This window comes from Psammomys obesus, unplaced genomic scaffold (assembly GCF_907164565.1).
Source record: "Psammomys obesus unplaced genomic scaffold, mPsaObe1.curated_primary_1811, whole genome shotgun sequence".
Classification (NCBI taxonomy): Eukaryota; Metazoa; Chordata; class Mammalia; order Rodentia; family Muridae; genus Psammomys; species Psammomys obesus.
The window spans coordinates 69,091,295-69,106,025 of record NW_026585504.1 but is presented as its reverse complement, the minus strand read 5'-3'; the positions used below and the strand labels follow the sequence as shown (position 1 = coordinate 69,106,025).

Below are 14,731 nucleotides of genomic sequence, written 5' to 3'. Positions count from 1 at the left end.
CAAAACAAAACAAAACAAAACAAAACAAAACAAAACAAAACAAAACAAAACAAAAAGGCCTTCCAAGGGACAAGACCAAGGGAAAAACATGACATGCAAACAAACAAACAAACAAACAAACAAACAAACAAAACCCTTTTACCTATAGGAGAAAAACTTTGGTTCTCAAGAAGTTAAACGAAGTAATGCATGTAAAAGCCTGGTGTGTGGTAGGTCCTCCGGAGTAGTGAGAGGCATCAGGGAGCTGGCTTGTGCTGGCGCCAGAGGACCTGCAGAGTCTCATGGAGTTGCTGACAAAGCCAGGCCATCCACACAGGACTTTCCTGACTGTGCCTTCTGGGTGTAGTTGATAGCGTGCCACAGATCCTAGGAAAGTGACCTAACTTGGATTTTTCTCCATGAACACAAAATTGCAAGTAATTCTCATTTGCATGGTGATGGGGAGTTAATTTTTCCCAGAAGCTATGTGTCAAAACTCATGGAAAAAAAAAAAAAAGGGGCATTTCTTAATAATGATTAATCAGCCGTATCACAAAGGAAAAGAAAGAAAAGATAAACAATTAAGAAAATGAAATACTAAAGAAATGAAGGGGGAAAATCTCCTGAAGGTGGACCCACCCAGTAAACCTTGACAGCATTTCCTCCTATCCACCACATAAAAGTGAGCAGCCCTTTCCAAACGGCAAAGAGCACAGTGACGAGAGAAGATTCCATTGTAGCAGGAGGCACTGGGAGAGGTGAGGCTGGGGTGGGCTATCCTGAGCTTCACTGGGGGCCTTCATACTACAGGGGTTACCACTGTGCATGAAGTATGTTGCTCAGGGTTTTGTTTAGGAAGTATGTTCCTCAGTAAGGTTTTTGTGGTATGTGGAGGAGTACTTCAATGTATGTGTGTGTGTGTGTGTGTGTGTGTGTGTGTGTGTGTGTGTGTGAATTTTCTGGTACCTTCTTTTTAACAAAAGGAATGGAGAAAAGAAAGGGGAAAAGACAGAACATAGAGTATGAAGGAATCAAATATCTTTACTAAGACTTTTCCATCCCTTTGTGGTATTAAATATCTTTTTAAATACAATGTACATTTGTGGTTCAGTGGGACCTGATCAGAAATAGGTGTCTGGTATGAAGCTGTGAACTCCAGGAGAGATGGATACGTGTGCAGGAGAGAAATCACTTTGTAAACAGGAGGTTTAGCCATAAGGAGTGGGTACAGAGGTCAGCAGCCCCCTTCAGCTCTGGCAACCCATTTCATTCCCCTAATTCTTAGTTTCCTCCTGGGTGAAATGTGGATAGAAACTAACCTTCTGGGTTTGGGAGTAGGTGTCCCATGAAACGAGGTAATTATGCAAAACGTTTTATACAGAGCCCAACATGCCCACTGTGCAGGACAAGCGCTGCCTCCTCTGTCGCTTCAGTTGGCCAAGATGCTGTCTTTAGTCTGGTGCTCTGAGAAGGACCCATTTTAGGAAAATGCCTGGACTTGCTGTTTCTTGACTTTGTAGACAAGGAACCTCAGAAGCTCAGGTCTGTGGTGGTGTGGAGTGAGGCAGTGAGGCCCACATTCACATAGCCATTTTGTAATAAACCCCTAGAACCATAGTGAGAGTCTAGAAGTGGGCTGGCTAGCTGTGTTTGGGACCCTTCTTTCTTCAGAGCATACACTGGCCTCTGCACACATGAAAGCCCTCCATGATACTAAAGCTCACACTGGGCAGAGGGCAGAGGGCAGATCACATGCTATTGTAAGGTTTTTCTCTTTGTGAGAGGAGGGTGACAAAGGCAGATCCTAGACTGTACAGCGATGTGTGACATGTTTGTGCACACTTAGCTCCAAACATGATTTTAGGCAAATATGCCCTAGGGTTCTCATAAAAGGTGCTGCTTCTTTTGGAGGAAAACACAGAAAAGCAAACGGGCTCTTACGGTTTTTCAGATCTGTTACCCATCTGCTCTCCTTATTCAGTTTATTAGAAATAAGTCTTTTTACCCCAGTTGGTGAGGGGTTGAGTCAGAGAGTGATACTGCAGTGAGAGCCCAGAGCGGGGGGGGTGGTGGTGGTGGTGGTGGTGGTGGTGGTGGTGGTGGTGTAGGGTGTAGGGGTCAGAGTCAATTAATTCAAGGAAACCACAGGAGCCTTTGAAGCTCCCCAAGACAGAGGGCTGAGTCTTGTTTCAGTTGCCATCAGAGGGCTGGTCCCCAGGAGGAGCATGTGAAGGGTTGATTTTCTCTGCTCTGCAGTCTAGGTGGACAACATCCTTATTGTGGGACATGAAGACACAGTGTGCTTCTCACTGGCTCCTGGGAGTGATGTTCATTCTCTGCTTAGTTCACACCCACAGTCTCAGGAGATGTCTGATTTCTGTGGACATGAGCCTCATAGGAAAGAGTTTCCAGGAAATCAAGAGAGCCCTGGTGAGCATGGGTTTTCTGAGAGAGCTGGGATGCTTTGCCTTACATCTTAGCCTACAAGCCAACTTCCTGCCTGTTACTCATGAGTTCCCCTGAGAAAGGGCAGAGTTCTCATTGATGTCCATCCTGTTCTCCACAGCAAACTAAGGACACCTTCCAAAATGTCACCATCCTGTCCACACTGGAGAATCTGAAGAGCATTAAGGTACCAATTGGTTTGTGTCTCTTGTGCTAGGAAATACATTCCTGCCCAGGACAGTGCTAATATTCCAGGCTTATTTGTCATCTAAGCAGTTTGCTCACATCAATATTAAAGTGACTCTGAAATCATGGGTAAGACCAAAGAAGTGACACTTCCCCAGAGGGTGACAGAAGGACCAGATACTCCAATGGGGCAGGATTTCAGAGGCTTGGAGATTGTTTTTGAAGATTCCTTAGGGAGAAATGAAACAAAACAAAACAGTCATTTAAAAGCTGAGGAGGCTTAGATAAGTAAATAAATGGCTTAAGATACAGGGGAAAAATGAGTGTCACATCAGTGAAGGCAGGACTTCACTGTGATAGAGACAGTGAAACAAGCATGTTTAGGATGCAAAGGACATGTAGACTAGGATAAGGGGCTCAAAGGGACCAACCAGGATATGCTTTTGGTTTTCTGACAGGGACACCAGAGGAAGCTTTTGAGATGAAAGTAATATGACAGAATTAGTTTAGAAAGTCTGGGACTAACTTTACAATGGGAATTTCTTGGGAAAGCCAGTAGGGTACCAGCCCAGCTTTCCAGAAGGACAGGAACAGGGTTTTACCAGACCAAAGAGCCTGTCAAGTACCTTTAGAGTCATTTCTCAAGCCAGGTGCATGGGACATGCTTGTGCTCTCATCACTTGGGAGACAGAGGCAGAGGATACAAATTTGTAGCCAGTCTGTTCAACTTTGTGAGTTCCAAGCCAGCCAGGGCTATGTTGATGCATAAAATAGGAAGGAAGGAAGGAAGGAAGGAAGGAAGGAAGGAAGGAAGGAAGGAAGGAAGGAAGGAAGGAGGAAGGAAGGAAGGAAGGAGGAAGGAAGGAAGGAAGGAGGAAGGAAGGAAGGAAGGAAGGAAGGAAAAAAAGAAAGGAAATTCAAAGGGAATAAGTGATGGTTTATTGTGGAGTCAAATATGAACGGCCACAGCCTGGGATCTAGGTTATGACAAATACAGTGTTCTAAAGCAGTAGAGTCTCATGAAGTTTGTATAGTAATAGAACAAAAGAAAGTCATAAATTAAGGCATTTAAAAATGTATTGGTGGAAGCATAAGGCAGGCAGGATATAGCAAACTGTGGAGAATTTGCTAAGGGCCTCAGGTGCTCTCTGATGACATTCTTAGCTTTGGGGACACAGGTGGTCTGTTAGTATATTCCAGAAGTGTCTCCTGATAGTCACAGGTGCTAAGTCACACACAGAGTTGAATGTCCATTGAGGGGCTGTGACAGCCCAGATTGGCTCTGGATGTACAACATTACAACTCTTCATAGTCACACAAGTTCTAATGTGTCAATCAGCCTTATAGGAACTTTACCACAGGTTAGTCTTTTTTTTTTTTTTTTTCCTGGCAACTTTCAGTTCACAGTTGTCAAGACCCTGTCTCAAAAAGCAAAACAAATTCTTAAAAACAATGAAAGTTTTGACCTCTGAATCTATTTTAAAAGTGATCTACATTGCTGTTGTTGTTGAGTACTTACATGGCAAACTAAGAGTAAATATCTGTAAGGAACTGAGGCTGTGACTCAGAAGGGATGATGAGTTAATGGCCAAGCTAGGAACAGGACACTCCCACTTCCGGCTTATCTTGGTTTCCAGATTCTTTCTCCTCTTGAGCTTGAGGAATAAATGATGTGGGATAAGGAAAGGAGCTAGTGGATCTGCATCTTTATCATATTCCCTTGTTCCTCTCTTCTTCCTTTCCCCTCCTTCTTTCTTTTCCCTTTTGAAATTTTATTTGTGTGTGTGTGTGTGTGTGTGTGTGTGAGAGAGAGAGAGAGAGAGAGAGAGAGAGAGAGAGAGAGAGAACTTTTAGGTGTTGGTTTTCTCCTTCCTTCATATGGGTTCTGAGGGTGGAACTCAGGTTCACAGCCTTGGCCACAAGTTTGCTGATTGCAGAACCAACGTTCCTTCCTTCCTTCCTTCCTTCCTTCCTTCCTTCCTTCCTTCCTTCCTTCCTTCCTTCCTTCCTTCCTTCCTTCCTTCCTTCCTATTTTTTTTTTTATTTTCTAATGCCACAGAATTTAATAACACAGAGGTGTGTAACTTTTTCCTCTGGCTAAGGGGCTCAGTGAGCTGGTCCTGCATTCTGACCAGTCTGCTGCCATCTAGGGAAAGCTGCCCTCAGGGCTAGAGGCAGAAGCATAAATCTGCAGTACTTCCTTAGGCCTGCAAGACTGCAAATTGCTGGAAGTAAACTGTCCCCTGCTTCTCTGGACTGTGCTTTGAGCATCTGGAGTCTTGTCTTGGAGCATCTGCTTTTCATTGCAGTCCTCTGACCTTCCCAGATGTGGCTGTCAGTCTCTAGTCTTGCAAATCCCCTTACCCAAAATTTAAGGAACAAACTGCAAGAGAGCCTAGTAGTGTGGTCCAGAGTTCAGTGGCTAAGGTGATATCATGGTACATTGCTCATGCCTGGTATAATATCTGATGTCCAGGAGCCAAGGATGTTGTGGGCTGGGAGACTACAGAGCTGACAACCCTGGTTTGTGAGATACAAACCTTCTCATAAAGGAGGCACCTGGTTCTTGGAGGGATTAAGAACTTGTTGATAATATGTTAGGGATGGTGTGGAGAGAATCCTTGCCAGTGATGGGATTCCAACCTTATTTCTCTTGGCTGGAGGTAGCTTGGCTATGCACAGTGTGAAAGAATACCCTGAATATTAGAAAAGAACGACTAGTTCTTTCCCTTGTACTTTGTTTCTTAAATGTTTAGAGCAGAGGGCCTCCAGGGAATGCTCTAATTTGTGTCTGTAGCCTGTAGATGTGTGCTGCGTGACCAACAACCTCCTGACGTTCTACAGAGACAGGGTGTTCAAGGACCATCAGGAAACCAGCCCCAAGGCCCTGAGGAGAATCAGCAGCATTGCCAACTCTTTCCTCCACATGCAGAAAACTCTGGAGCAATGTGTGAGTCAGTACATCAGGGTCCCAAGCATCTGCTCACATCTGTCCAGAATGAGCCTAGGACATGTGAAGTCAGGACATTTCTTGCCCTATCATTCATATTTGTGTCCTTTGAGACTTTGCAGTGGTTTTGCCTGTCTCAGGGGCCTAATGACGTCTCATCAGATGGCCTACCTTAGGGAGCAACCAATTGATGTCAGAGTATTTCCTAGGTGTACAGTAGCCCATAAGAGGGACATGCCAAGGGTTGCATTCTGACCATAAGCATGCCACTTTCTGTTTCTGACCCTTTGGAAGTTCCACACTAACATTTCTGGGGAGTCATATGGTAAAGCCTGTCTCCAAGGGTCAGCTGTAAGTTCACTATCACTTATGACAATCAAGCAGAGATAAAAGAAAAAGTAATCAACAAAAAACTTAAGCTAAGAGAAACCTTAGGTTCCAGCCCAATGGTTGCTGGAGAGTTCCTGCATGGTGTGGTTCCTTAGTGGTGGATGATTTTCTGTGTCCCAGATTCAAAACTTGTTAGAAAGGGTAATGGCCCCTGTCCTGCTTTAAAAACTATAATAGTGGAATTGGTTAGCCTTGTGGGGTGTTGCAGTCAGAGCTGTGACACTGTAGATCTGGTACTTGCTCTTCTGATGCCAACCATCTGGTTGACTATAGATCCAGGAGCAGAAGCCAGGGTCAAATGCAGACCTTCTCCACAAACAGACCCTCTTTCTTCCCAGCTGCTCTCCCTTAAGCCTTTTCACCTAACCGAGGGAGGAGGGGCATATAGGAAGAGGAAGTGGTGTAGAATCCTCTAATGAGTGCTGCCCCCATTGTGTCCCAGCAGAGGCATAGACAGTGTCACTGCAGCCAGGAAGCCACCAATGCAACTAGAATCATCCATGACAACTACAATCAGGTGAGGCCTGGGGAGAGTATATGGAAGATGGAAAAACAAGATGGTTGAGCGAATGACAATATTTCAGCCTTCTCTCCATGCGAAATCATTTATCCGTTCCATTGGTCTTCATTGCAGGCCCATCCAAGTTGGTGCCTGCAACACGTTGTAGGCCATTGGGCAATCCCTCGGTCCTCTCCTCCGTTCTCCCTCTACTGTCTTCTTATGCCTTCATGGCAGGTCTGTCCTGAGCAAGATATGATCACACAGTAGAAGCAATGACCCCCAGACTCTGAAGCTATTATCCATGAAACATGACACATACAGTGTCCTTGTGGTCAGAACTTAACACTTGGCATCCTGCATACTGGTGCCAGTACTCAGCACTCAGTAATTCTCACAGGGGTGTTGATACAAGAACAGCTACCAAGGTGTGTCATCAGTAGTTCTGATTAGAGCGGAGAGTCTGGTCTAAGTACCTCATTCTCAAAACTTTCCAAATGATGCCAGTGCTTTGAAGAGAAAAGAAGTTAGGACTGTCTTGGAGCTCAACTTCTTTGGGGATAAGCTTTATTAAGTGATGCTGTAGAGTGACTGAAGATTCAAGTTACTGTGAGCCAGGTACTGTTCCAAGCCCTCCAAAGTATTACCACCTTGACTGTTCACAGCAAAGCTCTGAGTATAAACTGCATTAATAAAGTAGGAGATGGAGGCACAAAGATTACATGAATTGACTAAGTTTATACGGCGACTGCTTGGTAGAGATAGGACTTGGTCCCATGCTGACTGGCTCTGAGGGATGTGACTTAGTTTCTACCACCTCCTTTTAGTATGGAAGGAGGTAGAATAAGTCAGGAATTGCATTCTAGGTCTGTTGCTCTAACTTGCTGTGTGATGTTTGGTAGACATCCTTTGGGGGGAGGGGATCAGTGCTTTGGCATGCCTGTAGAGGCCATGTGTTCTCCTTAGTCACTGGAGAGCACTGAAGGGAATCAGACTTCCCAAGAAACAACAGTGATTAAATTTAATTGATATTAATAGAAAATTAAGAAGACCTTGTTGGCAAGGCTAATATTTCCTGTAAAAAGAAGAGGAAAAAAGAATGGAGGATTTAAAAATTTGTGTATAAGGAGCTGAAATGATTTAAAGTGCTTGTTTGTTGGGGTGTGCTGATGCTAAGCTGTGAGGAAAATAACTTTTGATTCTGCATGCTATGCAAAAAGTTTGATAAATAAGAAGCAAAACCTCACGGGGTTTCATACATAATATGGTGACTGTAATATCCAAACTTTGATGCAGTCAGACTTCATGAGGCACTTATTTATTTATTTACTTACTTACTTATTTTTGTTTTAGCTGGAAGTCTCATCTGCTGCCATCAAGTCTCTAGGAGAGCTGGACATATTTTTAGCGTGGATTGATACGAATCATTGGGAAAGGTCTGCAGCTTGACACTAACTGCCTCGTCCAGTTATCTAGGGATACACAGCCCACTGTGAGGGCTTGCTTCTGTTTGTTTTTGTGATCAACAGCTAACTCTGAAGAGGAGAGAAATTTGGAAAGCCCCTGTAATTATCTAAAATGAGCGTCTTTTCTGTAAACTTGCTGATGTGGAAGGAATTCTCTCTTCTGGGCTGGAGCCAGGAAAAATTGGGGTTTGAGTGGATCTCAGCTCCTGGCTGAGGACTCAGCTCTCTGATCCTACCTGAAAATAGCCGAGTTTGGCTGCTGTGGTATTCATAGCATTATGTGGCTGTCCAGAGGTCCCAGAAGCTGTCATAGGAGCAATGGGTAGCCTCTCTAACATAGGCTTCTTCCAGGCCTATGCTGTGCACCTCACAGGGTGCTGTAGTGCATATTGTACTGACTGACATTTATGAATAAACTGTGCTTTATCTATGAGAAGTTATTGCCTTCTGACTCATGAAAGACTCATCTATGGAAATAAGAGAGGCCCGAAAGATCCAGAGCAACCAGGGAAGCTTAGTTCTAGATAGGGACAAAATGTGTGTGAATATATGACTAATTTTTCATTGCTGTAACAAAATATCTAGGTTGGGTAACCTTGTCAATAAAGCAAGTTTATTTAGCTCATAGTTCTAGAGGTCCAAGAGTATGGGTTACACTGTTTGAGCCCTGGTGAGGACTGCACAGCAGCTGTTGTCACAGTGGAGGAGTGTGACATGGAGAAGAGAGCACGCTGAGACAGAAGCCAGAGCAATTCAGGAATTAGGCCCACTCTTTCTCTTTTAAATATACTTTTATTTACTCTTTGAGAATTTCATATAGAGTGTGCAGCCACCATGGGAAGCAGAGTCATGCATGATCCATGAGAGGCAAGAAGGTAGTTCTGTTCATCATGCCTTAGTATCTGGTGTTGGTTCAAACTTTGGACCAACCTGGGGGGGAGTCTGACCCCAAGTAGTTAATTTTAGGTATATTTAAGCACAGCACAGTTTGGTGAAAATTTTCTTGGTGATAACTTATTTTGCACAACAAGGCTGAGGGCATGACTACGTTGAAGCTCTTTGTAAAGTGTATGTGACATCGTCCATAGAGATAGGTTCTATATGTTGAGAAGAACAAGCTCATGATAAAGGTTTGGGGACTCTCTGATAGCACCATTGATTGACTGAGAAAAGCAAGATCAAGAGAGGGGTCTGAGGAAGGATCCTAACAGGACTCAGTGGCCACAACCAACAGCAATTAACCAACAACCAACAACTCACCCTGTATCTTGGTGCCCTAGTATTTATATACTCTCTGAAAAGTTCAGAATTCGAAATGTCACACAGTCGCAGAAACTACCCGCCACTGGCAAAATCACACTCCTGTTAGAGCTCAAAGCCCACCATAGTAAGCTGCTGTGGACAATCTAAGTCCTGAGACTAAAACAAAAACATTCACATAATATTTCTGCCTTTTTTTTTTTTTTTTTAAGAAAACCAAAATTTTTACTACAATGCTCAGCCATTCTGACCTCCTGAATGTTCCTGACACCCCAGGCATGCTGTTACCTCCAGGCCGGTGTGCTTCATGCATATGCATGCCTGCAAACTGTAGAAGGATTTTAGCCCTCTTACCTTACAACTCATGCCTTAATGGGACTGATAGGCTCTCACAAAGAAGCAAACTTTTTGCAGAGTACTCAGACTCTTCGGGTGACCATGAATTGCGACCCAGACCAAGAGAGCTAGATGACCAGTTCCAACATTTTTGGTATTTTTTGACCACACTAGATTTCCCCAAAGCCTGGTGTCACTTGCACCCCACTTTCTTCAGGCTTTTATTCCACAGAACTCTATGTTAGCCTAATATTCCAGCTCTGCCATTAGCAAGCTCATGTCTTTGTCATGTTTTTCTAGAATCCTATTTGTTTACTGTGTCTCCCAACTTGGGTGCAAGCTCCATGAACACAGGGGAGTTTGTTTGTTCATTCTCTGATACTTAGTATGTGTTCAGTTCACATTTATTGAGCAAATGATTAAATTAAAGCAATTCTATTAAGCAAACATTTATATTGTATATGCTGGCATTAGTCCCCAAATGTATATACTATATATTTTACTATAAATGTTTTTTTTATTTAATCCTCATAACAATCCCATAGCAATGCTGAGCATGAAGCTATGTTATAAAGGTTACCTCATTGAATGCCAGTAGTAAAGATAATTATACCCCAGGGCTGATATGGGAAAAGAGGTTAAAGTAAGGTATCCAGTGTCACACAGCTCATACACAGTAAGGCTACTCTTTCATTCTAAGAACATGGTTTCAGAATGAACAGTAATGTTAAGAGCAATGGATATGTCCTGAAGCACTACTGGCAAACAGCGGGTTTTCTTCTAAACTCTAGGGTTGTCCTAGAAGGTATAGACTATTGGGAGCAAACAAAGAAGAATGAAGTGTATCAGTGTTCTCTAAAGGAATAGAACTGATAGAATGAATACATGTACACATGTGTTCATGCATGTGTGTGGACATGTGTGTGTATGTATAGGGTGGCCTACAGGCTGTGGTCTCAGTAGTCCAAAAATGACCGTCTCCTGACAGAAAGGCCAAGGATCTGGTATTGTTCAGTCCATGAGACTAGATATCTCAGCAGTCCCAATTTGGTGCTAAAGTCCCGGCCTGAACAATTCTTAGAGAACATCTTCCGTCTATGTTAGACCCTGAAGAAATAGGGTAAAGGGATGCCTCAGAAACGGGGCGGATGAACTTGACAGTGAGGGTGAGGGCAAGCAGGCAAAAAGCAAACACTTCTTTTATCCATGTGCTTTTACATAGGTGACACCAGAATGTGTGGCTAAGATGTGGAGTTGCTCTTCCCACCTCGGATAATCCAATAAGGAAAATCACTTACAAACATGCCCAGCTGCTTTGGGTTTTAGATGATTCCAGATGTGGTCAAGTAGACAACTAAGGTTAGCCATGATGAGTTGTAGAACCAGAATCCAAACTCTAAATCTAGGACCCTCAATCATGGGGCCTGTATATTTATGATGAGAAGCCTGGAAGAGGAGGAGATTTACTGATATGGTAAGCTGTTCCTGCAGGAAAGAAATGCTGTTGTCAGTGGTAGTAGAAGTTGTAGTAGAAGAGGAAGAAGAGTGAGGAGAGAAGGAGGGAGGAAAGCAGAATTCTCCCTCTCATCTCAATTAACATTTTATTTGCATTCTCCATGTCTACTTACCTCACATCTCAGCTCTGGCTACTTTGTATTGTTTTTGTCAATATGCCTGGCAGAGTTGTGGCTCCTGCCCCTTCCCTTCCATACGGCTGATGCTTGAGAAATATTCAGAAATAATGTGCTTGCTTGGGCATCATATATACTATTTTAAAAATGGAACGATACAAAGAAAATTATAATCTCTATGGAAATGACATGCAGATTTGTGAAGTGTTCTGTACTCTGTGAAGTTCTTAAAAACATTGTCTAATAAATATTATCTGAAACTAGCTTCTATGGGATTTCATGAGATTAAAAGTTTCTGTATTGGTCCGCTCCAACACCTATCACATCTATGAGCTGCTTGAGTGAGTGAAGGGGCAGGCCCTATTGAACCAGAGTGCAGGACACCCACAACTCAGGGAAACAGTAGAATATTTGAGAGGAGTCCCCATGAGGGTCCAGTATTGACAGTGTACCCTAGCCAGAAGGAAGTAGCTAGGGAGAACTCTGCCCCTTTCCCCTCTAACCTTCTTTCTCTCCTACTTGGTGTTGGGGTGTTGGAAGGGATTAGAGTGGAGAAGGAAGGTAGAGATATAAGAAACCAAATAAAATAGTATAAAAAATATGCACAAGTGGCACCCAACATGGTGCTTAGAACAATGAAAAATCTACTTCCTAATGCCATAGAGGTGACAAAAGGGCACGAAGGAATGAGCATACTATTTCAGGTTTTTTTTTAAAAAAGTGCCTATACATCTGTGAATGCTGTGAAGCACAGTACTGGCAAGTGTGTCAAAATATGCACACGGGTGCAATCGCAGCAGGGCTATTAGGGAGGGTACAATCATTTTCTGATTCCCCCATAATGTGTAGGCAGAAACACACACCTACTAACTACTGTAAATATGGCCGGCAGACCGTGGCTGGAGAGCTCAGAGGCCTCAGAAGGGAATGTACTACTATTGTTTTGCTAAATGGAGATAGTATGAAACTTCCCTCTGAATATTTATCTTTATATTTATAGTGTAAGACCTGGGGTCTCACAGCTCAGGAGTTCAAGATCGCGCCCTTCCCAGAAACTCCCCCAGACCAAGACTCGTTGCAAAAGCAAGAGGTTTATTAACCATTGCGCAATGGGGTCACCCCTGCCGGTCAGCAAAGAGTGGCACCAGGAGACAAAGGCCTTTAGGTTTTTAAAAGAAAAATTGCGGGAGATTTGAAGTTGTAGTCTTGGCAATTTAGGATTGGACGAGGAAGCTATAAAGTAAGATAATTGGTTAGTCTTAGGTGCTCAAGCTTGGCCAGTCCTGCCAAGTGTGGATGCAGCTGCAATTTAAGGTGGGGGTGGTTAGCTCATCCTTGAAGATTAGGGGCTACAGACTTTTGGCTGGAGGTCAAAAGCTACTCAGAAGAAGTCTAGGTTTGTTGCTAAAAAATGCTATCTCAAAGATAGGAGTTTTTCTTTTTGCTGAGTGAAGGTCATTGCTTGCTTGCCTTTTTTTTTTTTTTTTTTTTTTTTTTTTATCTGTCCTCATAGATAGGGTCACATTTTTCCATTCTCTGGAAAGGTACTAAGAGGCTTTAGCTTAACCTGAACCTAAAACTCAAAACTATAGGCTTTAGAAGACATATAGGTAACAAAGTTAGTCTAACCCTTTCAATAGCTTAGTGCAACTCTCAGTGCTCATTAGCAAAGGTTTCTGTGTGGTGAGCAGTAGCAAACCTGGAATCTCACAACTTGTCAAAGTCCAGAAACAAGCATCTGTGCAGTGTTCAGGTGAGACATCTGTATCAGGGAGCACTGTGGAAGAAGGTGAAGGAAGATTTCAAGAGCCAGAGGTTGAGGAGATCTGGGGTAAGACAGCCTCTTCTGGATATGACAGGACCATTGCACTTTTGAACCCACAGCAGTGGTGGTTGTCTGCATAAGACCTGAACATGATAACGTCAGCCAACATTCCTTTATGGGTGGGGAAGGAACTCACAGGCCCCACCCTCAGCTGAGGAGCTATTCACCGTTGACTGCTGGGTGAGGAAGAGCCAGTTTTCTTTAAGGGAGTAACCAGAGGCAGGTTGATCATATTCTTGTAGATTGCTCCATATCCATAAGTATATGGGAAGCACAAATTTGACTCAGTGAATTGTTTTTAAAAATAAAAAGGGAGTAAAGTTGGGAGGGGGATGAGGCAATGGTATGATCTGAGAGGAGTTAGGAAGAATTATGGGGGCTGAATATGATCAAAATAGATTGTATACATATATAAAATTTTTCAATGAATTAATAAAATATTATATTAAAAATCTGCTTTAAATGGAGATAACCTAGAACCCCTGCACAGATATAGCCCATGGCAGTTCAGTGTCCAAGTGGGTTCCATAGTAATGGGAAGAGGGACTGCCTCTGACATAAACTGATTGCCCTGCTCTTTGATCACCTCCCCCTGAGGGGGGAGCAGCCTTACCAGGCCACAGAAGATGACAATGCAGCCACTCCTGATGTGATCTGATAGACTAAGATCAGAAGGAAGGAGAGGGGGACCTCCCCTACCAGTGGACTTGGGGAGGGGCATTCGTGAAGAAAGAGGAGGGAAGGTGGGATTAGAAGGGGAGGATAGAGGGGTTTAATGGGGGGATACAAAGTGAATAAAGTGTAATTAATAAATGTTAAAAAATAAAATAAAATAAAACAAAAGTGGCAGACAAAAAAAAATCTGCTTTAAAACATGTGCTAACAAATCAAAATGTTAAAAAAAAAATCCTTCCCAAATCCTTCTGAGTCTTTTATCAGATCCTGCTTATCACCCTGAAAAACCTAGGGCTTACCTTCAGGATAAGGACCCCAGATAAGGAACCCATATGCAACAGGTCCAGGCCAGACACTTTATACACAGGGTTTTATTCCTCATAGAGGGATGAGGAGTTGGTGTTCTTACCTTTATGTGATGAGTGAGCTGGAAACCCCTTTGGTGGGTGGTAGAGTGAACCAAGGTGTTTCTGGGGACATGCACTGGGAGGGTTAGGGTCCTTGCTTTGGTTCCCTTTCCTTCTATCCCTGGGAAAATTCACTTTGCTCTGGCTGAGGATTTATAATACAGAGCCAAGAACACTGTTCTGGAAGCCAGCAATGTAGATAATTAAGCCCAGAAACACCACCAGCAGCCTGCTCTGAGCAGGGGCATGCCTCTGAAGCTGCACAGAAAGTGGATCAGAACAGCAAAGAAACAAGAGGCTAAATTTTCAATGTGTCACTCAGTGTTCAATGTTCTTGGTCCAACTGAAGGTCTGGGACCCTCCTAGGGTCAGGCATGAATGAGGCCCCTCTATCTTCCTTCCAATTTTGTTTAGAATCCAGCTTTCAGTAATGAGATGTGTGCCTCTGTCTGGGGTCTGGTCATGTTCCCTGATGCTCTAAGAAGACTCTGTGATTCCACTCCTTGATTTGAGAAATATAGGAGTAGTTTTGCATATCCCATAACATAACTGGGTTTTTTTAAGACACCAAAACTCTCACTCCAAATAGGAGCACTTGGACAAGGTTCTAATACTTCCTCATCCAGCATCCCTGTGAATGAGGAGAAAGAATTCAATAAATTCCTCTTTGCTTCCTCCTTCC

At 43.3% G+C, this 14,731-nt stretch overlaps 1 protein-coding gene across 1 annotated transcript in view; it reads left to right on the top strand.

Annotated features, from left to right (window-relative positions):
* Il19 (interleukin 19) overlaps positions 1 to 7,898 on the top strand; it is a 76,826-nt gene extending 68,928 nt beyond the window's left edge. The window contains exons 2-6 of the mRNA XM_055602505.1: positions 2,236 to 2,409; positions 2,546 to 2,611; positions 5,408 to 5,560; positions 6,393 to 6,467; positions 7,803 to 7,898. Coding sequence (XP_055458480.1) covers positions 2,266 to 2,409; positions 2,546 to 2,611; positions 5,408 to 5,560; positions 6,393 to 6,467; positions 7,803 to 7,898 — 534 coding nt within the window. The 5' untranslated portion in view covers positions 2,236 to 2,265. The remainder of the gene's footprint in view (positions 1 to 2,235; positions 2,410 to 2,545; positions 2,612 to 5,407; positions 5,561 to 6,392; positions 6,468 to 7,802) is intronic.
* Positions 7,899 to 14,731: the final 6,833 nt, after the last annotated feature.